Raw genomic sequence first — 23,546 nt, forward strand, 5'->3', positions numbered from 1 at the left:
TTGGATTAGACTATAAAACACCTGCCATCTCTATGGTCGCACCCGCTACAAGAGACAGGGGACATACTTTACAGGCAAGGCAAGGGGGTCTCTCGCCCTTCTAGCCCTGCAGCTTGGGTGCCAGAGTCCTGCTAGCTGTGACCCCCAGCCCGTGCTGCCCTCACAGAGGAGGCTGGGAAGGGTGGGGATGGGGCGGGGCCACCGAGTCATAATGGGGCCCCCCTTTATATACAAGCTCCCGGGGAGCCTCACAGACCAGACCAACACTAACAGCAAGGGCAGGTGGACAGGCTTCAGCCCTCCTCCCCAACCCCAGGGCCCACTGCAGCCTCAGTCCAGGAGCCACCGGATCTCCCAACACCATGGTCCGATACCACGGGAGGAGCCCGAGCGAACGCCTATACGAGGAGCACAGGCAGCTGGTGAACAGGCAGGAGCAAGGATGCAATGGCCAAGAAGAGCAGGGGCTGAGCCCAGAAGACGCCGAGGTCTACGGGAGGACCCAGCGAGGCTGCTATCGCTATAGGCGCAGGAGCTGCTCTCGCAAGAGGTTGAACCGGATCCACAGTAGACGGCGTCCCTCCTGCGGAAGGCGCAGAAAACGCTGCTGCCGATCCCGGAGGAGGCCTCGCAGAGGTCTGTCTGTGCCCCCCACCCTGCATGCCCCTGACCACCCCAGGCACAAGAGGGAGGCTGGGACCCACCCCACCTGGCAGAGGCTTCAGCTCCCTGACCCCCGTCCCCACCCAGAGTCCCTAGGTGCCCCCCTCAACCAGATCATTCTTTCCCAAAAGGCTGCAGATCCAGGAGGAGGAGAAGATGCAGAAGGAACTAAGCTTCCTGGGCCCCTCACCCCCCTGCTGGAAGTTAAGAAAAAGTCACCTGCCAAGAAACACCAAGTGAGGCCATAGCAACACCCGTACATCAAATGCTCAAGCCCTGAATTGCTGCTGAGAAGCTCACAAGATCTGAGTGAGATGTGCCAGTCACCTGCCCAATAAAGCTTGACAAGATACTCGCTGGCCTATTGGGGTATCCTTTGCACAAACTGCATAAACCTGGCTTTCCTCTTGCCCAGGGTGGATAAGCTCTGCAGCCCTTCTTCCAGGGCGGGTAGGGTGGGAGCTCTGACGCTCTTAGGGTGCTTAGGAGAGGGTTACTGTGCCTGGGGGTGATGCTGTCCTGTCCATCGTGCATCTTTCCATGCTGTCAAAGGCCACATTATTCCATGCTTCTGGCCTGTGCCTATGCCTTAAACAAACAAAAAAAGCTTAGAAGTCGTTGCTTTTCAAGATTTCACACTTTCGGGTCCTGGAAGGAAGAGTTCTAAGGGTTCCTGAGTTTTATGAAGGTAAAGCTTACAGAATGCACACAGCTTGGTGATTTATTCCGAAGGGTCAGCAGTCAAGAAACAACAGACAGCTCTCTCTGGCTGACTCTTTCTGGAATGTAAGGAGGAGTCTGTGTGTGCCCCCCACCCCCACACTTCTAGAAATTCAATCCCTAACTGCCATCTCAGCTACAAGGGAAACTTTCTCCAGGGCAAATGAGGACTATGGTGTCGGCGCTGGCCCCAACACTCTGCCTTGCAGACCTGCCCTGTAGGGGCTGGCAGCTGCTGGTGGCTGAGGTCCAAGTCAGCTGTTGGCTCAGACTCAGGTTCCCAAGTTGGGGTGGGCTCCAGGAGCCCCTTTGTGATGTCAGCATCCTGCCCCCACTCACAGCCCCTCCACCAACTACCTCGCCTCCCAGTCCACAGAGACAGGCAACGTAGACCATGGGTTCCCACTGTGCCAAGCTCAGCACAGGCCACAGCCCGGGCCATAGCACTGGCCACAGCACAAGCCATGGCCGTGGCCACGAATCCTCCATGAAGAAGTTCGTGGCCTGCGTGAGTCAGGACAACTCCCTGTCATCAGAGAGCGAGGAAGACGAGAAAGAGGAAAGAGAAGACGAGGAAGAAGAGGAGCTGCCGGTCAAGGGCAAGCTGCTGCTGATGGAGCCGGAGCGGCAGAAAGAGGATGAGGACAGTGCCAAGGCCAAGCAGAGCCCCGAGCCCAAGCAGACGCACTCCTGCCCATGACGACAGCCAGGAAGGGGCGCCCACCGCTGCTCCTACCAAAGTATTCAGAGAGGAGTCAGTAAAAAGTCTCTGAGGAATCCTCCCTGTCTCTGGTGTCCCCTCACCCCCTCCCTCCTGGTACCACGTGTGCACATGTGTGTGAGTGTGTGAGCGTGTGGGTGTGGGCATGTGTGGGTGCACGTGGAGGAACGCTGAAGAGCCGGGCTCGGTGACCTTGTTTCCAAGCCCCAGCCAGAGGTTCAGGGGCTTTGGGAGGGGGAATCATCTCAGCCAAATCTTCCCGTCTCTAGGACAGGATAACTGTCTTCATCCCACTGTGCCCCCCAACCATGGACAGACTTTTAAGAACATTGGCTTGGGAGTTCAGCAGACTTGGGTTCAAACTTCTTTTCTGCTAGCTGCGTGCCCCTGAGCAAGTCACTGTGTGTCTTTGGACCTCAGCCTGCCCCTGCCAGCATTTGGGGGAAGCTAATAGCTACTCATGGGTCAGCTGATCAGGAGAATTAGCTCAAGAACTGGGTGGGACCAGGCCTGGCACCACCAGTGCTGAGCTAGAACAGGGATTGTTGCTGGGGTCATAGTCAGCCTCGAACTCTTCCGCTGCCAGTCTATGCTGCTGGCGACCATCTGCACCCCTACCTGGAAGCTCACTCCTGCCTTCTTCAAGGGGTCTAGCCCTGGGGGCAGAGACAGGGCCCCATGAGAGCAGCAGGCAAAGGAGGTCCAGGGAGGTGACTGGGTGCACACACAGAACCCAGGCCCCGTCCTCTGGCTCTGGGCTCAGTGCGCCTTCCATGAGAAGCTTCGGAAGATGTCTTCTGCCCACCATGGCCCTGGCTCCTCCCTGACCCCTTCCATCCAAAAGAAGTGACAAATGTGATCGCCACCCCATTCCCTCACAGTCCTCCAGGCACCAGCCACCTGCCCCCGAGGGGAACCTAGCTGGTGCCGTGGCAGTGGGGCTGGGGGGTGGGAAATTTTCAGGGAAGCCTCGGTTTCTCTGGGGGCTGTGTGTGAGGGTAGGAAGGGGCCTTGGGCTACCCCGAGGTGAGGCCACTGCTCTGCCTTGCAATGGCCGAGGGTAGGCTGGAGGGAAGGGGAGGCCTCGCTACTCCACCACTCCCAGCCCCACAAAAGACTCGTTTGGCCAGCTTTGTTCTTCTGTCCAAGGCCCAAGGTCCACCCGCCCATTCATTTGCTTAGGAAGCGTGAGCTGAGCCCCTGTCTTGCGCCTGGCACGGTACTAGCCACCAGGGGCACTGGTACTAATGAAACACAGTCCCTGCTATCCTGGAAGAGAGTTCACGGTCATGGGGGCGGGGGCAGGTATGTGACGTGCCGCACACCTGCTGCTGGGAGAGGTTGGCCCTCCCTGGGAGGGCTGGAAAGGTGTGTGGAGGAGAGGCCCATTGATGGCAGGCCGAGATCTCCACGCTCTGCTCGAAGGAGGGGAAGTGGGGCGTCGGCAGTGGAGGAGCAGGAGGTCATGGGAAGAGGGGTCCAGAGACCCACACAGCCCACTACTGGACCTGCTGAGCCCACCCACAGCAAGGCCCGGAGAACCCTGCTGTAGGTGCCTCTCTAATCTCTAAGAACCCCTTAGTGACCTCCAGAGGCAGCCAGACCTGAATATGACTGGCTCTGCCCCTGAGCAGCTGGGGGACTCTGGGCTGGCTCCTCCACCTCTCTGAGCCTGTTCCCTCTTTGCTAAATGTAATCATTGTAGCTACCTCACGGGGTGTGTCAGTTTCCTGGGGCTGCCATACCAAATTACCACAACCTTGGTGGCTAAAAACAATAGGAATGTGTTCTCTGCAGTCCTGAAGGCCAGAAGTCTGGAGGCCAGGCACCAGCTGGGCTGACCTCCCTCCAGAGGCCTTAGCAAAGAATCCTTCCTTGCCTTCTCTAGTTCATAGAACTCCAAGCTTGTCAGCCGGGTGAGGAGGCTCATGCCTATAATCTCAGCACTTTGGGAGACCGAGGTGGTCAACTCACGAGGTCAGGAGTTCAAGACCAGCCTGGCCAACATGGTGAAACCCCATCTCTACTAAAAATACAAAAATTAGCTGGACATGGTGGTATGTACCTGTAATCCCAGCTACTCGGGAAGCTGAGGCAGGAGAATCACTTGAACCCGGGAGGCAGAGGTTGCAGTAAGCCAAGATTGTGCCACTGTACTCCAGCCTGCGCAACAGAGTGAGACTTTGTTCCAAAAAAAAAAAAAAAACAGAACTCCAAGCTCGTCTCCACCTTCACACGATTTCCTCTTCTCCCTAAGTGACAATTCTTCTGTCCCTCGTAAGGACATTTGGATTTGGATTTAGGGCCCACCAGCTAAGCCAACATGCTTATCTCCAGATTCTCAGATTAAATACATCTGCAAAGACCCCCTTTTCCAAATAATATCACATTGATAGGTTCTAGGAGTTACAAAGTGGACATAGATTTTCGGGGGCCGCCATTCAGTCCACTACAAAGAGTCACTTTAAGGCTTGAGGACAAAGCTGCCTGGAGAAGGTGAGGCCCAGGGCCCGGCCATGTAGAAAGCATTCAGTAAATGAAAGCAGTTCTCGCTGTGAGAAATTTCACGTTTATTAAGAAATAAACTGCAAAGGCCGGGCATGGTGGCTCATGCCTGTAGTCCCAGCACTTTGGGAGGCCAAAGCAGGAGGATATCTTGAGCTCATGAGTTCAAGACCCACCTGGGCAACAAAGTAAGACCCCATTTTCACAAAAAAAAAAAAAAATTCAAAAAAGTTAGACAAGTGTGGTGGCATGCACCTATAGTCATAGCTACTCAGGAGGCTGAGGTGGGAGGATCGTCTGAATCTAGGAGGCTGCAGTGAGCTGTAATCATGCCACTGCACTCTAGCCTGGGCAACACAGCAAGACTCTGTCTTGAAAAAAAGAAAAAGAAAAAAAACTTCCATAAAAGCAGATGATCGCAAATCCTTACAGCAAGAGGCAAAGCTGCACATGGGCAAAGTGAGAAGTTGCCTTGGGCTGGGGCCTGCTGGGGGAGGGGAGACAGAGGCAGATGGTGTTCCATGCAGGGACCAGTGGGGAAGTACAGGCCTAGGGCCAAGCGCAAACGCATCGGCCAAGGCGGGGAGGGGTGGAGGGCTCTGAAGGGACACCTAAAGAGTAGAAGATCAAATGGCCTGGTGTTCAAACATAAGTCTGGGCTTTCTTCTCCAGTTGCTGGGGTGTCTGAGCAGGGAAGGCATGATTCAGACTGAACAGCAAGCCTTCGTTAGCAGGGAGGGGAGGAGAATCAAGAGGCAGGAACTGAAGGAAAAAGACGGGTTTCCAAGGGCCTGCTATAGCTTGACAGGCATCTCAGGCTCACAAGAATACAATGAAAGAAGGAAAGACACCTCTTTGTCACATAAGGCAACTAAGCCTCAGAAACCACAATGGCCTACCCAAGGTTGGACATCAGTGCAAACTGGGATTTGAACCTGGCTCAGAATCTCCCGACTTTCCATCTGGCTGGGGAGGCGGGCTTGCCAGGAGGGCCCCAGAACCACCCCTTGATCCATGTGGTTACTCATCTTTCACCCATCCATCAAGTCATCTGATCAATTCAGCACCTGCCCATCATCCGGGCACTAATCATCTATCTTACCAACTGCCCACCATTCGGCTGCTGTCACCAGGGTCAGGGCTGCACCCCTGGCGCCCAAGCTGCTGAGGGGGTTAAGAAAAAGATCTGATGATGCTGGTCAGTGATGTTTACTGAGCTCTTATTGTGGGCTGGGCCTGGGCTAACTGCTTGACATAAACTCTCTCCTTTATTAAAAATTCTTCTAATGTCCGTATGAGGTGAGTACAATTACTGTCTCTGTTCTGCAGAGATGGGGAAACTGAGATTTGTTCAGGCGAATCCCCAGGGCTGACCATGTGGAAAAAGCAGATCTGGGATGCAGACAAAGAAAGCTCAATCTGACCCAAGGGCTCCCACCCTGAACCAGCAGCTGGGACTGCCCCAGGGTACCCCTAAGCACTGCCCCACCCTGGGGGTGAGGGTAAGGAGTAGGGGGCTTTGTCTTGCTGGGCCACATCTGTCACACCCCTGTAGCCTGTGCCATCATACTCAGCCCCAACTATATAACCAGGGGATGCCAGGGCCTCTGTAAATCTAGGCCTGCTGGGAGAGGAGGAAGAGGAGGCCCTGCCCCTCCAATCGTGGCCTCCTATGGACACCAAGACTCACAGCCTTCCCATCACCCATGCCCAGCCCCATAGCAACTCTTGGCCCCAAAGCCCCACCTGCAGCCCGTGCACCTGCAGCCGCCACTGCCAGACCTGCAGCCAGCACTGCAGCCGGAGCCGGAGCTCCCGCCGGAGCCCGACCACCCACCACAGCCCACCTGGTGCCCACAGCTCATCCGGCCGCCAGAACCAGAGTCCCAGCCCCAGCCCACCACCAAAGCAACACAAAAAGACCACAAACTCCCAGCACTCTCCCACGCGGCCCACCATCCTTTACAGCAGCTGCCCCAAGAGAAGAAAGAACTTGGAAGGCAAGATGAACAAGAGAAAAATGGCCAAGAGGATCCGGAAGGTGTACAAAACCAAGAAGCGGAGCTCAGGTACCCTTTAAGGAGGTGTGGAAGGGTCACAGAGCCCACGGATGACAGGGAGCAGACCCTGGAGCAGTGAGGGGAAGGATGCAGCCAGGTCACAGAGGAACCACAGACAAGGATGAAGAGGGAGAAGAGAAACAATGGCAGTTGGCCAGTTAAATGTATCGACACTGACAGACTTTGAATAAACTGGATGGGTTGATTGGAAGGATGGAAGGTTGGACAGTCAGCAGATTAGCTAGATGGAAGCATGAATGGGGTTGAGAGGTTGGGTGGATGAGTGGGCGGGTAAGTAACAAATAATAGAAAGGATAGTTGGAAGAATGCATTGGTTGAATGGCAGGAAGGTTGGATGTGATTAGCTGGATGGATGAATAAATGGATTAATGCACCAGCTGGCTAGTCATTGGTTTGTTAGGTAGATGATTAACTGGAAGAATATGGTTGGTAGATGAAATGGTTGAATACAGTTAGTTTTGATGGGTTGGTTTGATTGGTTAAATAATGGTCGGCTAGGTAGGTGGATGATGGCTCAGATTTCTAGATAGATGGAGGGATGATGAATTGATATATTTATTTGAATGAAGTAATTGAATGAACTGATAGATGGAAGAACAGATGTCTAGACTAATGGGATAGAATGGGAAAGAAATGTTGAATAAATGAATAGAATGGGTGAACTAATGAATGGATGGATGACAAACGGAAGGGATAAATGGATGGATGGATAGATTCACATAGGTCAAAAGGACACTGACGGCAGTCTAAACTCTATCTCCGTCCCATATTCAATCACAAATTAGTTGTAAGACGTAAAGGTCAGTGATTTCATGAAGTGCTCAGCTATTAAAGGTTCCTTTCTCACTATTAATCCCTTAGGACAGAAATCCAACGAATGAGACGGCACTCCTTGGCTCGTCCCTGCGTGTTCACCCAAATGAGCAACGCTATCACGCATAGAATGCTAGGATGAAGTCCATCTTCTTGCAGGAACATGTCACTATGGTGATTTCTATGCGACACTAATTAAAGCTTGTACTCTGCAAGACTATCCCTGAGTAGTCATTTTGATTTCACTAATAAAGAAGTTACATGTTTTGGGGGCCTGCAAAGGGACAGAAACAAATGGGGATGGGATGCCAAGAAGCCTGCAGAGTGGATGGGCAACACTGCCTGAATAACACATCTTTTGCCCTATATGCTCACACATGGGTGCCTACATATGTGGACACACAAGATGTGCACAGGTCCACACCTATTCATGTGATCCACAGAACACAACAGGAGACAGGAAGAGGGGTTCAGAACGTGCGTTCTGCAGTCCAGAGCATCCTGAGTTTGAATCCTGGCTCATCTTTCGTACTTGTTGTGTGACCTTGGACTGTGATCCATCTCTGAGCCTCACTTGTTGATTCTGTAAAATAGTACCAACCTCAACGTTCCTCAAAGCTGCCATTTCAACAAACTTTTACTAAAGGACCAAAGTCCATTCAGGTGCTGTGCTGGGCTCTGGGAACAGAACGAGAGAACACACAAGGCCCTGCCCTCATGGAGCTTACAGTCCAAACACACAAGACTTGTCAGAATGAGCTGTATCAAGGAAGCAGATGTCATGTCCCAGTGAGGGAATGAGGCTGGGTTAGAAATTGTGTTCCAGAGGAGCTGGCATAGAATCTGCAGGTGCTGAGACACAAGCTGGGGGCACCAGGCAGGGGCCAGACCATGCTGGGGTTGGACCAAGTTCAGCAGGAAGGAGCTTGGACATTATTCTTGGTGTGAGAAGTCAGGGGAGGGTCTCAAGGGTGAGTTGATAGAGTCTGGTGTGTGCTTTTTTTTTGAGACCATCTCATTCTGTCATCCAGGCTAGGGTTGTGGTACAATCATGGCTCACTGTAGCCCTGATCTCCCAGGCTCAAGTCATCCTCCTGTCTCGGGTTCCCAAGTACCATGACATGCACCACAATGCCTAACTTTTTTTTTTTTTTTTTTTTGAGACAGTCTCTCTCTGTCGCCCAGGCTGGAGGGTGGTGATGCAATTTTGGCTCATTGCAACCTCTGCCTCCCAAGTTCAAGCAATTCTCCTGCCTCAGCCTTCCAAGTAGCTGGGATTACAGGTACCCGCTACAATGCCTAGCTAATTTTTGTGTTTTTTTTTCCTCACTGTGCAGGCATTCTGTCATTGCTTTTTAAAATTTTTATTTCATTTTAAGTTCTGGGATACATGTGCAGAATGTGCAGGTTTGTTACATAGGTATACATGTGCCATGGTGGTTTGCTGCAAAAACCCATCATCTAGGCTTTTAGCCCTGCATGCATTAGGTATTTGTCCAAATGCTGTCCCTCTCCTTTGCCCCAATCCCCTAATTTTTGTATTTTTTTTGTAGTAGAGATGAGGTTTCACCATGTTGATCAGGCTGGTCTCAAACTCCCGCTTAAGTGACCCACCCGCCTTGGCCTCCCAAAGTGTTAGGATTACAGGCGTAAACCACTGCGCCAAGCCTGGTGTGTGTTTTCAAAATGGCACTGGCTGCTGTGTGGAGACTGGACTGCAGGGGATGGGACAGGTACAGCAATTGGCAGAATGGCAGCCTGGTCTAGCAGAGAGATTTCCCAAGACAATGGGAAAACCTTCCTCATTCCTCTTCCATAAACATTTACTGAGCACCCGCTTGTGTGGGCTTTGGGAGAAGACCCAGGAGGGGAGATAAGGGTGAACCGCACAGAACCCTGCTTCCAAGTAGACGTGGAGACAGCTATGGACATGAATCTTAGGAAAACCTGCCCTCATCTGCAAAATGGGCACCGTTGCTATGGGGCTGGGAGAGGTCAATGTGCCACGTGTCGTGACACAGTATCTGGGCTCAGCGCTTGGCACTCAGTGAGCCTCTGCTATTAATATGGCATAAAAAGTACCAGGCAGATTTTCATGAAGGAACCCTGGCTGCCAGACCAAAGGACTGGGGAATGGTTAGCATCTTGTGTAAAGTGGCTTCTGACCTTTATACCCACCAGCCTCAAGTTTGCCCTGATTCTTGCTCTCCTAGCTGGGGGTGCTAGGACTAGACCACTCTGAGCCTCACTCACCTCCTCTGTCAAAGGGGGTCATAAATGAGACATGGCCGGGGGCGGGGACCCAGCAGCCTGATGTGTGGGAACTTGCCCGGCACAGCGCCAGACAAAGGGTCACTTTGTTTCCTTTTGTGTTGCATTTGGCATTTGGGCTGAAGGAACGAGTGAACAGGTGCAGGGAGGTGGGGCAGGAGTAGAAATGAGTGGTGGTGGGGTGTCTGCAGTGGAGGGAAACGGACCCAGATGTCTTGGGGAAGGCCTTGCAGGACTCCGAGCTTTGCTGAGCCCGTCCTAGGCAGTGGCGTGCCATGGAAGTTCCTCTTTCAGATCTCAGCTGTGTGGCCTTGAGCAACTCAGGTCTCCCCTCTGCATCCTGGTCTCTTCTGTAAAATGGGAGGCTAACGGTGCCTCCTGTCCCTGCGGGGGTTCACTGAGACAATACACCTGCAAGCTTCCAACAGAGGGCCTGGCCCATCCCATCAATGCCACTCTACGCCACTGTCAATCTCCTTTCCTTGGGCTCCTTTATCCTCCCCTCACAGCAGGGAAATGTTCCAGGTTGTTTCTATTGGGAGAGGGTGTGGGGAAGGACCTAAGCAGGCTTGGGAATCACATTTACTGAGCACCGACTAGACGTCAGATGGTTTATTGCTCCCACTGTACAGATGAAGAAGCTGAGACTCATAGGTGAAATAACTTGGTCAAGGACTCCTGGTAGGCAGGTCTGAGATAAGAGATTCATGTCTTGCCCCAAACTTCCGGGCTCCCAACTGAAAATTTAAGGCCACATTAAGCCATGATAGTCACTGACACATCGGTGCAAAAAAGTTTAGGAACACATTTTGAAAGAGGAAGTGGAGACAGGGTTAGACATAAGGTCGTGGACTTTGAGCCCCACTCACCAAAGGACCTCCGGGCTTCCTAACCTGTTTCCTTTTATGATATGATGACTGAAGGCAGATCTTTTATTATAAGCCAATGGACTGGGTCATGTGTGTGGCTTATGGTGTTATCCTTAACTCCACATTTCCCTGAAACCAACACTGAGACGAAAGTGGCACAAATTCAGATAGTCACATATATGATCACAGCTCATCACAGCCTCAAACTCCTGGCCACATATTCAAAAAAACAGCTGTGCAAACCCACTCAGACACTGAGACCCACATTCACACATGGACCCCAAATACACACACACACCCCGACACATGCACGCAGGCTCTCGGTCACCTCCCCTAGCCCTTCCCACAGGAAACACACATGCAAGCGAGCACTCACAGCACATGCCACCCTCACACAGTCAGATGCACGATGATGACAGGCAAAAAATCCAACCACAGATTCATTCTTTCACTTAGGGTGGGTGGCAGTAGGTTGGGGGCAGGCCTGCTGGAGACCCAAATTCAGGAAATGGAGACAGGCAATAAATTCAGCCAGCAAGAGAGTATGTGGGTTCTGAAGATGATCTATCTTGATACTCAGAGATTTCATTTCAGTGGGCTACTTGGGGTGAGGTGAGGTTTGGAGAACAATGAGGTATAGCCTGGCCTGCCTGGGGTTACCTGGAGGGCTGTCACTCCTGCAGGCCTGAGGGATCACCAAGGGGAACGAAGCGGTCAGAGGAGAGGGCAGACCCTGGGTGGAGATGCCGATGTGAGCTATGATTTAAGAGGAAAAATATCTCAAACCCTGTAGCCACACAGACCCAGCTTCAAATCCCAGCTCCCCCATTCCCTTGCTGGGTGACCCCAGGCCCCTTCCTTAACCTCTTTGAGTCTCAGGTGCATCTCACACTTTGTAAAGAAGACTGAGGGGGCCATGCTAGTCACTGCTGCATCTCCAAGACTTAGCACAGTGCCTGGCACATATTAGGAGTGCAGTAAACAGCTGTTGAATAAATGAAAGGAGCAGGCATTAAAGCAACAATGAGAAGGCACCACTTACCAAATCATCAAATAGGCAAATGGAAAAACCATGATAATGGCAGAGGCATGGGGAAACATTCTGGAATATGCTCTCCCTCCCTTCCTCCCTTCCCTTGGTGAGATCTCACTCCTTTTTTTTTTTTTTTTTGGACACAGGGTCTCCTTCTGTAGCCCAGGCTGGAGGGCAGTGGTGCAATCTCAGCTTACGGCCATCTCTGCCTCCCAGGCTCAAGTGATCCTCCCACTTCAGCCTCCCAAATAGCAGGGACCACCATGCCCAGATAACTTTTTTTGTATTTTTGTAGAGATGGGGTTTCGCCATGCTGCCCAGGCTGGTCTTGAACTCCTGAGCTCAAGTGACACTCATTCTTTACAACTCAGTTGAGGATCACCTCTCCCTAAGCCTGCTTAGGGCGCTGCCAAGTGGGCAGCAGACACTGGGCTTCCCACATTGTGGCATGTGTGGAGACTGCTACTGGTCTGTGTGCCCTGAGACCAGACGCCTCCTCAGAGAGAACTGGGCCCACTTCCACCTCTCATGGTGACACCCGACGTTCTCAACAGCATCACTGCAGTGAGGGGCTACGGACGTGAGGAACCCTCCTGCCCGCACTCTAATGTCCCCAGCCTGCTGTGGGCTGGCTCTTGTGTGTAGTTTCACAGCTTCTGCAAGTTCCTTCCCTACTATGTCACTGCGACTGGTCCTTGCTGTCAGCTGCTGAGACCTAATTTGTCACTTATGGAAAGTGACAAATTAGGAGTAGGTTGGGTGGAAACTGGTGAGGCTTGTTAGAATACCGTGCAAAAGTGGAAGTCAATAGACTGCGAACAAGAGCCCAAGGGATTTACTGTAGAATGGGCACTGTGCTTCCCGGCCTCAGCTTTGTGACAGTTGTCTGGGCCACTGGATCAAATCAACTTGCCTGAAGCCACACAGTTGATGGGGAGGGGAGCTGGGACTGGAAGCAGGTGTGTCTGGACTCCTCTACCAGCATTCCCAGAATTCTACTTTCCTGCCCCTCCTATTTTACAGCTGTTAACATAAAAATCGTGACTGCTTTCTGAAAGTCAGTTACTACTGACTACTTCAAGTAACGGCTGACTTCATCTCTCTTTCACCTGCGCCTGCTGGAAGAGTCCCACCAAGTCTCCCAGGACTGGTGCCCCTTTGGAGTCCAGCCACCGGCTCAGGCCAGAGCTCCCTGGCTATGTGGACTTGGGTGCCCTGAGCTCACACCCCTCTATCCGCCACTGAGACACACGGAGCTCCTGCGGTGAGAGCAGAAGGGATCTACCACATACATCGAAGCAACCTCTCCCGACAGAGGACTTCAGGCCAGATTCCGCCAACTCCGAGGGCTCCCTGAAACACCTTCACCAAGTTCCACCAGCTCCCCGAGTTGGACTCTCCTCATCTGATCAAGCGAAACACACAATTTCCAATTCACGGGACTGTGGGAAAGTGTCCCAAGGCCACCACTACTACAGCTCAGCATGGCTGAAGAGCTAGAGGGCTCTTTCCACACCCAGTCCTATGGTGCCTCCTGGGCCTTCACGCTGTCCCAGGTACTCAGGGCAAAAGGCCCTGCCGGATGTATCAGACCCCGCCAACACCTATGCCTCGCTCCTACACCACCCCCGGCTCGCTATACGAACTCTCCTTTCCTATCTTCAAGCTCCTCCACCACAGGCCCTCTGCACTGGTTGCTCTCTCCAGCTGGGGTCTTCATCCCACTTGTAGAAAGACCCCAGTGCTAATGTCACCACGTCCAAGAGGTCTTCCCTAACTTACTTATCTCACTCAACAAATAACCAGTCATCCCTTTCTCTCTGTTTCTTTCCCGCATGGCACCACGTATGATCTGCAACGATGGTGTGAATTCACTGCCTCCCTGGGGCTGCTTGAAGACCTCTGAGTCTCCTGTGCCTGGCACACAGTAAGAACTCAGTAAATAAATACCTGCTCAATAAATACTGAAGAAGTGAAATAGATACGTTATTACCCCATCTTGCAAATGTGAAAACTGAGGCACAGAGAAGCTAAGAAGCTGGCCCCAGGTCACATGCTTGTGAAATGACCGATTTAAATTCAGACCAGCGGTCAGCAGAATCCACGCTGTGAGCCCTACTGTTCAGGACTCCCAGGGGCACAGGATCCCATGGGAACCCTGCTGACACATGGGTTAGAGGAAAAGGAGGGCTGAGGAATTTCAGAGCAGAGGGCAGTTTCATGATTACACATACTGGTCAGGAGTTGCTTTTCCCAGCAAGGTGCCACCAAAGCTGGAAAAAGAAACTGAAAAGCTGAGGGCCACAAGCCACCAGGATCTTGACTTCCCCCAGATGCCGGCTGGGCCCCCCACATCTGGGGTACGAGGACCTGCCAAAGTAGGGAGGAGAACATTCCCACACATCTGGCTGTGGTTTAGCAAACTGTGGACAAACAGCTGGTCCATCTGCCCTGTGGCAAGAGGTCACTGTGCCAAGCACTGACTCCATGCCTGGCATTTGGCCCTTGGCTCTGTATGTCTGGCTGCTTTGTGAAGTATGAGATGTCCAGAGCTCACTTTGCCATTGGGGCAAGTGAGGTCCCAAGAGGGCAGGTCGCTTGCCCAAGGTCATGCAAGTCTGGAGTCAGAGCCTGGTCCCACCCTGCCAAGCAGTCTGAGCCCCTCAGGGTTTAGCAATGCCTGGTTTCCAGTGAGCCTGGCACCCAGCCCTCCAGGAAGAACAGCCCACAAGGCGGATGCTTGTCAATCAGGAGATTTCTTTTTCTCCTTTGGCATCTGGATTTGGTTTCATTTTGAACACAGGACTTCAGAAAATGAAACCAAAGCTGTCTGTCATTGGTGTCAGTGAGGAGAACCCACGTGTGCTGAGTGTACCCTGAGACGCTTTCCTATTCCCTTGCTGTGCCTTCCCTGACCTGTGGTCCCCAGGCTAGGGCTTCTAACACAGATACAAGGCAAGGCTTTGGGAGGCCAGGGGTGGGGAGGAGGAGGGTCACTTGAGGTCAGGAGTTTGAGACCTGCCTGGGCAGCATAGTGAGACCCCATCTCTATAAAATATTAAAAAAATTAGTCAAGTGTGGTGGCAGGTGCCTGTAGTCTCAGCTACTCAGGAAGCTGAGATGGGAGAATCTCTTGAGCCCAGGAGGTCAAGGCTATAGTTAGCTATGATCCTATGACTGCACTCCAGCCTGAGCAACAGAGCAAGACTCCATCTCTATTAAAAAATGGACACAGGGGTTGAAGCCATGTGTTTGTGGGCTCCAACACACTGCCACACCCACAGGGACCCTTGAATGAACAACAGCAAACACCTACTGAGTGCTCAGTGTACACTAACGGCTGTTTTACGCACCTGACCCGTAATCATCGAATTCCCACACAACCCTGGGAGGCAGGCACTGTTGGCTCTTTTCTTTTTGAGACAGGGTCTCTGGCAGAAGATTTTTCTATACAGGGGGAAAAAAAAGGGAGAGAGAGAGAGAGAGACAGGGTCTTACTCTGTTGCCCAGGCTGGAGTGCAGTGATTGGCCTCCTTGTTTAAGCCATCCTCCTGCCAGCTGGGACTACAGGTGCAAGCCACTACGCCTGGCTGATTTTTGTGTAGAGACTGGATCTTACTTTGTTTCCCAAGCTGGTCTCAAACTTCTGGGCTCAAGCCATCCTCCCGTCTCGGTCTCCCAAGTACTGGGATTATAAACATGAACTACTGCACCCTGCTAGAGGTACTATTATTAACCTCCCCCATTTCACAGATGAAGAAATCATGGCAGAAAGGTTAATTACATGCTTAAGGTCACAAGAACAGAAAGGTGAAGAGTTGGAACTGGGTCTCCTTGTATCTTATCCATCACCCACAGCAGAGTGTGGCCCCTAGCAGATGTCCAGTGGACATCTCTCAAATGACCACACACCTGACCCCTCGCGCAGGCAAGGCTCTGCATCTTCTCTCTACCCCCTGCACACACACAACTTACACCAATGACCACCACCAGCCCTGGCCACACGCAGATTCAGGGCGCTGATGGGGTGCTCAGCCGGCCTGGTTCTGAGCCACTCTCTGTGCTCAGGAGGAAACATAGGACCTAGGCTCTGCCTGGGGAAGGAGGCAACATAGGGCCAGGGAGGCATGAAGAAGGACCAGGCACCAGGGCTTCCAGGGGAGAAGCCGTCTGGGCTGCCGCCTGAGAGCTGTCTGTAGAGGGCAGTGTGTGCCAGCGTGAGGCCAGTCACCAGGCCCCCAGCCTAGCCAAGCTTTTATGTGGCTCCCCATATACCTTCATTCAAAAATACACGGAGCAGCCAGGCACATAATCCATGGCCTTGCACGGCAGCCGGAATCACTAAATCACAAACATGTGTGCAAATTACAGCCCTGACCACCCACTGCTCACCATCCCAAGCCCTGGGCATGTGTGTAGTGGGAAGGCAGTCTTCGAAGGGCAGATTGCTTGATGCAGCAGCAGGGGGAAATCTGCGAGGTAGGGGTTGGGGAGAGGAGAGCTAGGAAAGCAGGATTTGGGAATCATCACTCTGAGAATGCACCATTTTCCCACTGGGCTCCAATTTGATCTCTCCCAGCTGCTCCTTTCCCCAAAATAAAGACGGGGAGGGCAGAATCCTGGTCCAGAGCTCCCAATCTGCAAGCCATTGCAAATACCAGCCCCTCCCCGGCCTCAGTTTCTTCCGCTGTCGAGTAGTGGGAGCGCAGGGAGGGCAGTCAAGCCACCAGGGACCTTGCCCGGCCCCGCCCAGTTTCCGAGGAACTGGGCCGGGGTGGAGGCGCCCGCGCCGTCAGGGGTTCCTCTGAAGCCTGTGGTCAGACCGCCGCTTCCCGGGAAGCACGAGCCAAGACCAGAGACCGCGGCTGGCTGGGGCTTCGGAACAGGAGGGCGGGCGAGCGACTGTGGGGGTCGACGGCGGATGGAGCAGGAGCTAGAAAGGGGTCTACGGGTGGGGTCGGGCTCAGGGTTGGGGACACTTTCTGGGGGATCCAGGGCAGATCTGGCTGCAAGGGAGGAGAGTACAGGGCTCTGTCCCCGGCGGGTGTGGAGACATCTGGGGCAGAGGAGGGTGTGTCAGGGCGCGTCCCAAGAGGACCTGGGGGCAGAAAATGGAACCCAAGGTAGCGGGGCAAAAGCCGGGTCGCCAAGTCCGAAGAGGGCGTCCGAGAAGTGGCCGGAAGGTGCAGGGCGGAGCCAGAGCCCCTCGAGGGACGGGTGCTGGGACAGGTGCAAACAGGCAGGCAGAGAGCTCCACGGGAGGGTCCCGAAGAGAAGGGGAAGAGGCGCCGGAGCGGTCCCGCCGGCGCCACCGCTGAAAGAGAAACCGAAAGTGGGGCTGGGGGCGTGGCCGGTAGGGGGCGTGGCCTACCGCCTTCGCCCGCCCCTCTCCCGCGGGTATAAAAGACTGGCGCAGGGGCGGGCGCCGAGCAGAGTGAGCTGCGGCCGTGGCAGCTGCACGGCTCCAGGCCCCGGAGCATGCGCGAGAGCCGCCCCGGAGCCCCCCGGAGCCCCCCGCCGCCCCGCCCGCGGCGCCCCGCGCACCGCCGCCAGGTGAGCCGGTCCCTGGGCGTGGAGGCGTGAGGGAGGAGGGAAGGGAGTCCACGGCAGCCGGGAGTCCGGCGGGCCTCAGGGGCTGCAGAATGGGGTCGCGGCCGCCACGCCCCTGGCCCCCGGCGTCCCCACCCAGGTCGCCCCCCGCCCGAGGGTCTCCAGCAGCACAGCCTTTCTCCGGCGCTAGCCCAAATCGCCCGGACCGGGCGCTGATCCCGGCCTGGCCAGCAGGCGGCGGGCGCGGGGCGGCGAGCGGGGGCCTGACGGCTGTAGCCGGAGCCAGCTGCTCTCCACGCCCCCCTCTCGGTTGTGCTCCGAGGCCGGACTCCGCCTCCACCGAGCCCCCACCCGGCAGCAAGAGCTCCACGGAATGCAGAGCCCGTTTTCTAGCTGTGCCCACTGAGGCTGAACGGAGCCGCGCGGACTTGGTGCTCCATGCTTGCCCCCTAGGGCCGGGTCCGCCGGGAGCGCCGCCCTCCGGAGTTGCCGCGCGGGCGCTCACCTGCCCGACCCCGCAGCGCCCCGACTCACCGCCTTCTCTCCCCCGCAGCGCACCCTCGGACGCTATGGCCCACCCCTCCGGCTGGCCCCTCCTGTAGGATGGTAGCACACAACCAGGTGGCAGCCGACAATGCAGTCTCCACAGCAGCAGAGCCTCGACGGCGGCCAGAGCCTTCCTCCTCTTCCTCCTCCTCGTCCGCGGCCCCCGCGCGCCCGCGCCCGTGCCCGGCGGCCCCGGCCCCGGTCCCCGGCGACACGCACTTCCGCACGTTCCGTTCACACGCCGATTACCGGCGCATCACGCGCGCTAGCGCGCTCCTCGACGCCTGCGGCTTCTACTGGGGGCCCCTGAGCGTGCACGGGGCGCACGAGCGGCTGCGCGCGGAGCCCGTGGGCACCTTCCTGGTGCGCGACAGCCGCCAGCGGAACTGCTTTTTCGCCCTCAGCGTGAAGATGGCCTCGGGTCCCACGAGCATCCGCGTGCACTTCCAGGCCGGCCGCTTCCACCTGGACGGCAGCCGGGAGAGCTTCGACTGCCTCTTCGAACTGCTGGAGCACTACGTGGCGGCGCCGCGCCGCATGCTGGGGGCCCCGCTGCGCCAGCGCCGTGTACGGCCGCTGCAGGAGCTGTGCCGCCAGCGTATCGTGGCCACCGTGGGCCGCGAGAACCTGGCGCGCATCCCCCTCAACCCGGTTCTCCGCGACTACCTGAGCTCCTTCCCCTTTCAGATTTGACCGGCCGCGCCGTGCACGGAGCATTAACTGGGGTGCCCTGTTATTTTGTTATTATTTGCCTGGGACCACGTGGGTGCCCTCCCCCGCCTGGGTTGAAGGGAGAGGGGGTAGGGGTGAGGCACCTCCTGCTCTCGGCTGGAGGTGAGGCCGCAGACCCCCTCCTCACCTCTTGAGGGGGTGCTCCTCCTCCTGGTGCTCCCTCTGGGTCCCCCTGGTTGTTGTAGCAGCTTAACTTAACTGTATCTGGGGCCAGGACCTGAACTCGCACCTCCTACCTCTTCATGTTTACATATACCCAGTATCTTTGCACAAACCAGGGGTTGGGGGAGGGTCTCTGGCTTTATTTTTCTGCTGTGCAGAATCCTATTTTATATTTTTTACAGCCAGTTTATGTAATAAACTTTATTATGAAAGTTTTTTTTTTTAAAAAAAGTTTCTAGAGCGTGTGCTTTGACCAAAAGTTTAACTTGGTTCTGAAAAGGTCCAGGGGAGAGAGGGCCCTAAGGCTGACCTGCTGGGCTGTAGGTGGGGTACGGGCCTGCTCTGTGGCTTGGCACCCCTCACAGTTAAACCCACAGCTCTCCAGGGAGAGAAACGGTTGGTCTAGTTTTGGCGTGTGTCTGGTAAGGCAGCAGCTCGAATTTGAGCACTTTGTGTGTGCCAGCCCTAATTCTGTGCTTTGCATGCTTATATTTACTTAATCCTATATATAGAGAGAGGCACCACCCTGTGAGGCAGGGGGTCTGATCCCCATTCTACAGAAGGGAAACCTAGTAAATCTGCCATGGCCATTCCTGTGTCAAAGACGACACTTGGGCTTTTTTTTTTTTTTTGGCTGTCCACTAAACATCTGCTTGAAATGGATAACAGAGAGGAAACTTCTTTGGTTCTATGACCACAACAGCTTCCAGGAAGAGGGCGGGGGTGGGGGCTTAGTTTTTGGAAGGAGGAGTGGCACATTCTGAACCAGCATCAAGGAAGACATATTTAGGATGGGATGGGGGATACAGGGCTGGGTCTGGCTTCCTTCTCACCCTGTTGTGTCTTGTGTAATTTTTGGTGAACACACCACTTGGAGCCAGAAAGAGGCTCTGTGGTCTGTGGTGGTGGGAGGGTGCTGCCGCAGCTAGGGCAATTCCCCTTGCCTCCCTGGGCCTCCCACCTTTCTAAAGGCAACTTTCTGCACATCATGGAGGAGGTTGATGTTTTGAGGAACCAGGGAAGGGAAGGGTGGCTCCAGGACGTTTGTGGGGCTGACCCACAGCACCAGAAAGTGCCCGGGACCTGGGTGTCTGGCACCTTCTGTGTCTTTGGCCAGCCTGACACATGGACCATGCTGGCAACTTGAAGGGAATAGTCAACACTTGGTGAATTGAGTCATTTTGAGGTTTAGGGTTCAGCAGCCTGGTGGCCATGTCACACTCCAACTTTAGAAGCCAGAATGGCCCTCTGCAGCCTTGGACACACTTGTAATAGTGCCCTAACACTTAATAATACCTTTCAGACTCGAAAGCAAAGCATAAAATTCACTTGATGGTCAGAGAGCCAGAGTAGCGCAGGCCTGTCTTGGGGATTAAATAGGCTTCAGGCCTTTAAGGATGGCCAGAAGAGATTGAGGATCTCAGAGAGCTTTGGCAATTTCATCCCTCAGTAAGGTGAAGTGGGAGGGAAGAAGGCGATGTCTTGTCTCTACCTCCAAAGAATCTCTACTTTTTCTTTTCGTTTCTTTTCTTTTTAGCCACACCCCTGCCCCTCCTTCTCTGCTGTGGATTAATTAAGTCCTGTCCTTGTTCTTTCCCGTCTGTTACCTGCTCTGGGCAGTGTCTGGAGAAACAGAAATCCAAGGCAGCAATGCTTGGGGATTGGGTTGTAATACTAGTGATACCCACAGACCCTCAGTGACCGCTCACTGGCTGTGCTGGCCCCATTTTACAGCTGGGGAAACAGGCTCAGAGCGGCAAAGCAGGACCACAACAAGGGGTGGAGCCAGATTCTGCAAACCCACTCAGGATTTTTTTAGAGGCTGGGTACCACTAGGTAACCTGAGGACCTAACCGTTGCAATAATAACAGCACCAGCTGCTCACATTTCTATATAGCACTCACTGTGCACAGACTGCTCCCAGGTCCTGCATCACCTGTGTAAAACATTCAACTCACACCCAGCCTTCCGATTTAGGTACTGTGAGCATCCCCATTTTACAGATGAGAAAACAGGTCCTCCTCTAAAGAGGGGTCGTCTAGCAGGTAGCTTGCAATATGTTAGGGTTTTTTTTTTCCCCCTCCTTTATAAAAAGTATAAAAATCACGTTTTCCTTACACAGTGCTGGGTATCCAAACCCATTGGCCTTACAAAACTTGAAGCAGAACAGCTAAGGATAAAGGCCCCTCTGATCACACTTCCCAGAGCTGGCCCCTTCCTCCCTTTATGAATCATTTAAAATAAATCTATGCTAACGTAGGTACAGTGACCTCAACGCCCTGGGAGCTGCACCCCAGGTCCCGTGTGACTAAAAGTGTGTGCAGGCGCCACTGCAGGGGGAAAAGGCTGTGTGTGTGTGTGCCCACGCGTGCGCAAGCGCCATGTGGCTTCCCAGGTGATGCAGATCCCCGCCCCCCACCACCTCAAACCTCAGCTTCATGATTCAGCAGCGCTGACGTCAATTTACAAGAATGAAAAGTGAGAGGAGGGTTTGTGTGTGCAAAGGACTGACTTGGGGGCCCAGGGGCAGTGAAGGTGAGCGGATGAGCCGGGGCAGCATGAGGCAGGCATCATGAGAAAGGAGGTGCTCTCTGGAATGACAAGGACTGTGTGTGGGTGCAGGGATAGCCTGTGACCAGCCTGCAAGCCACCCCTGCACACTCTGGCCGCCGTGTTCCAGATGAGGAAATGGAGGCTCAGACAAGTGCAGCCACCTACTCAAGGTCATACAGCTCAAAAGTGATGGCCAGGACTTGGACCAAGTCCATCCCACTGTAAACAAGACAGGTTTCTTCTTCTTCTTCTTCTTTTTTTTTTTTTTTTTTTTTTTTTTGAGAGAGAGAGAGTCTGGCTCTGTTGCCTAGGCTGGAGTGCAGTGGCAAGATCACAGGTCACTGCAGAATCAAACTCCTGGGTTTAAGCAATCCTCCCGCCTCAGCCCAGGGACTGAGTAGCTGGGACTACAGGGGTGGGCCACCACACCCATCTAGTTTCCTTGTTTTTGGTAGAGACAGGGTCTCACTATGTTGCCCAGGCTGGTCTCGAACTCCTGGGCTCAAGTGATCCTCCAGTCTCAGCCTCCCAGAGTGTCGGGATTACAGACATGAATCACTGCTCAGCCCAGGATGGGTTTCTTAAGTAGTGGGAGAGGGATGGGATAAGGGAGGAATCTGGTGAAAATTCATATTCCTAGACCTTGCCTCCACCTGCTTGATCCTCCCAACCTTAAGAGCAGGTACTGTCATTATCCCAGGAAGTGTCGAGCTGAGCCTCTTTCTAGGTAGAGAGTGCTTACACAAGCATGTGGCAGGTGCCAAATACATCTCTGAATGATGAGGTGCCAATAATGATAGCCGAGGTTCATATAGCAAACACTGACTGAGCACCTCCTGTGTTCCAGCCATTATCTATTTCTCCTCCTCCTCCTTTTTTTAAGAGATGAGGTCTCTCTTACACAGGCTGGAGTGCAGTGGTGTGACCACAGCTCACTGCAGCCTTGACGTCATGGGCTCAAGCGATCCTCCCATCTCAGCCTCTTGAGTAGCTGGGACTACAGGCGTGCACCACCACGCCTGGCTAATTTATTTTTGCCAAGATGGGGTCTGCCTATGTTGCCTAGGCCAGTCTCATACTCCTGGGCTCAAGCAATCCTCCCACCTTAGCCTCCCAAGATGCTGGGATTACAGGTGGGAGCCACTGCGCCCAGCCAGGCATTATTCTAAGCCCAAAGCATACAGGAATGAATAAAACAGAGGGGGTCTGGTCCCTGCTCACGGAGTTTACATTCAGGGTCTTGGACAGTAAATAACTAAACATGAAATAAAGGAAAAGGAGCATTCCAAGTACACAGTGACAGTGGTCAGATGAAAACTCCACAGGGTAATTGGACAGTGGATGGGGCTCTTTTAGAGAGAAAGGTCAGGAGGCTTCTCCGAGGTGACTGAAATTATTATTGTGCCTGGAATGACGGGAAGGCGCCAGCCAGGTAAAGCCAGGAGATGAGATGAGCCGTCCAGGCAGAGGGAAGGGCGAGTGCAAAGGAGCTCAGTGGGAAGGAGTTTAACAAGTGGAGGTGACTTGCTCTGACCTGGCTGCTGGGTGCAGATGGTCTGAGCAGGGGGCCTGGCGAGACGGGCTTGGACTCCCTGCCTCCTGTATATTCACAAGGAAGCGTTCATTCTTGGCCAGGCCCCTTGGCTTTAGCCAACCAGACTAACGACAAGAGGAGGCCACAGGACCTGCCTGGGGGATGCTGGGCTGAGGTGGGTGTGGCCAGTTCCACCTGGATGCCAGCTTTGTACCTCTCACCTGGCCTCCCACTGCCATCACCCAGAGCCTCCCTAGGGCTGGGAGCTTACCAGGAATAACACGGTAGGCTTGGCCTGCTTTAGGGGCAGGGAGTATCTAGTGTCCCTCAGAGAGGGAGGCGCAGTTTTCACCAAAGCAAATTCACACAGGGACAACAGTGCCCAGGTGGGCCCTCAAATTGCTCCTCCCAACTGTGGTCCTGGCTCTGGGACCCGACAGATGGCCCTCAGAGGAAACAGGTTCAAAGCTCTACGGGCCCAGTACACCCTCCTCCACCCCCTCCTCCACACCCCGCCCCCTGACACCCAGGGCGGGTCCGGCTTCCCGCGCAGCACCCCTATATGGGTCCCAGCGGCGGCGTTCAGAAGGCCCACGTCCCGGAGAAAACGGCCCTGGGGTCTGGGCAAGGCACTCACCGCGCTCCCTCCCGCCTCGGGGCCTTTGCCCGTGCTGCTCCCTGGTGCCCCTTCGGCAGTGCTGTCCGCCAGCCAGGGTCTGGGTGGAGGCAGACAAACGAGGCCTAACCAGCTGCATTCCAGCTGAGGCCCCACGGCGCCCACACTCTCGGCTAC

At 54.3% G+C, this 23,546-nt stretch overlaps 4 protein-coding genes across 5 annotated transcripts; all 4 read left to right on the forward strand.

The window, feature by feature from the left end:
* The first annotated feature begins 362 nt into the window (after positions 1-362).
* PRM2 (protamine 2) lies at positions 363-911 on the forward strand. Of its 2 annotated transcripts, none has more exons than XM_012453237.2 (2): positions 363-636; positions 751-911. In XM_012453237.2, exons 1-2 carry the CDS (start codon positions 363-365, stop codon positions 909-911), a joined length of 435 nt encoding a protein of 144 aa, XP_012308660.2. The 2 variants fall into 2 exon arrangements, with proteins under 2 accessions (XP_012308660.2, XP_012308661.2); XM_012453238.2 differs by having other exon boundaries at positions 802-911.
* Positions 912-1,777: 866 nt separating this feature from the next.
* Positions 1,778-2,083, forward strand: PRM3 (protamine 3). Its single transcript, XM_012453228.2, has one exon. It carries the CDS (start codon positions 1,778-1,780, stop codon positions 2,081-2,083), a length of 306 nt encoding a protein of 101 aa, XP_012308651.2.
* A 4,165-nt stretch (positions 2,084-6,248) lies between these two features.
* TNP2 (transition protein 2) lies at positions 6,249-6,689 on the forward strand. The gene has a single exon (XM_064362748.1). The coding sequence runs from the start codon at positions 6,282-6,284 to the stop codon at positions 6,687-6,689; it is 408 nt and encodes a 135-aa protein (XP_064218818.1). The 5' UTR covers positions 6,249-6,281.
* A 10,947-nt stretch (positions 6,690-17,636) lies between these two features.
* Positions 17,637-18,889, forward strand: SOCS1 (suppressor of cytokine signaling 1). The gene has a single exon (XM_012453236.2). The coding sequence runs from the start codon at positions 17,830-17,832 to the stop codon at positions 18,463-18,465; it is 636 nt and encodes a 211-aa protein (XP_012308659.2). The 5' UTR covers positions 17,637-17,829; the 3' UTR covers positions 18,466-18,889.
* Positions 18,890-23,546: the final 4,657 nt, after the last annotated feature.

This window comes from Aotus nancymaae, unplaced genomic scaffold (assembly GCF_030222135.1).
Source record: "Aotus nancymaae isolate 86718 unplaced genomic scaffold, 86718_ANA_hifiasm-v0.15.2.pri h1tg000049l, whole genome shotgun sequence".
NCBI lineage: Eukaryota > Metazoa > Chordata > Mammalia > Primates > Aotidae > Aotus > Aotus nancymaae.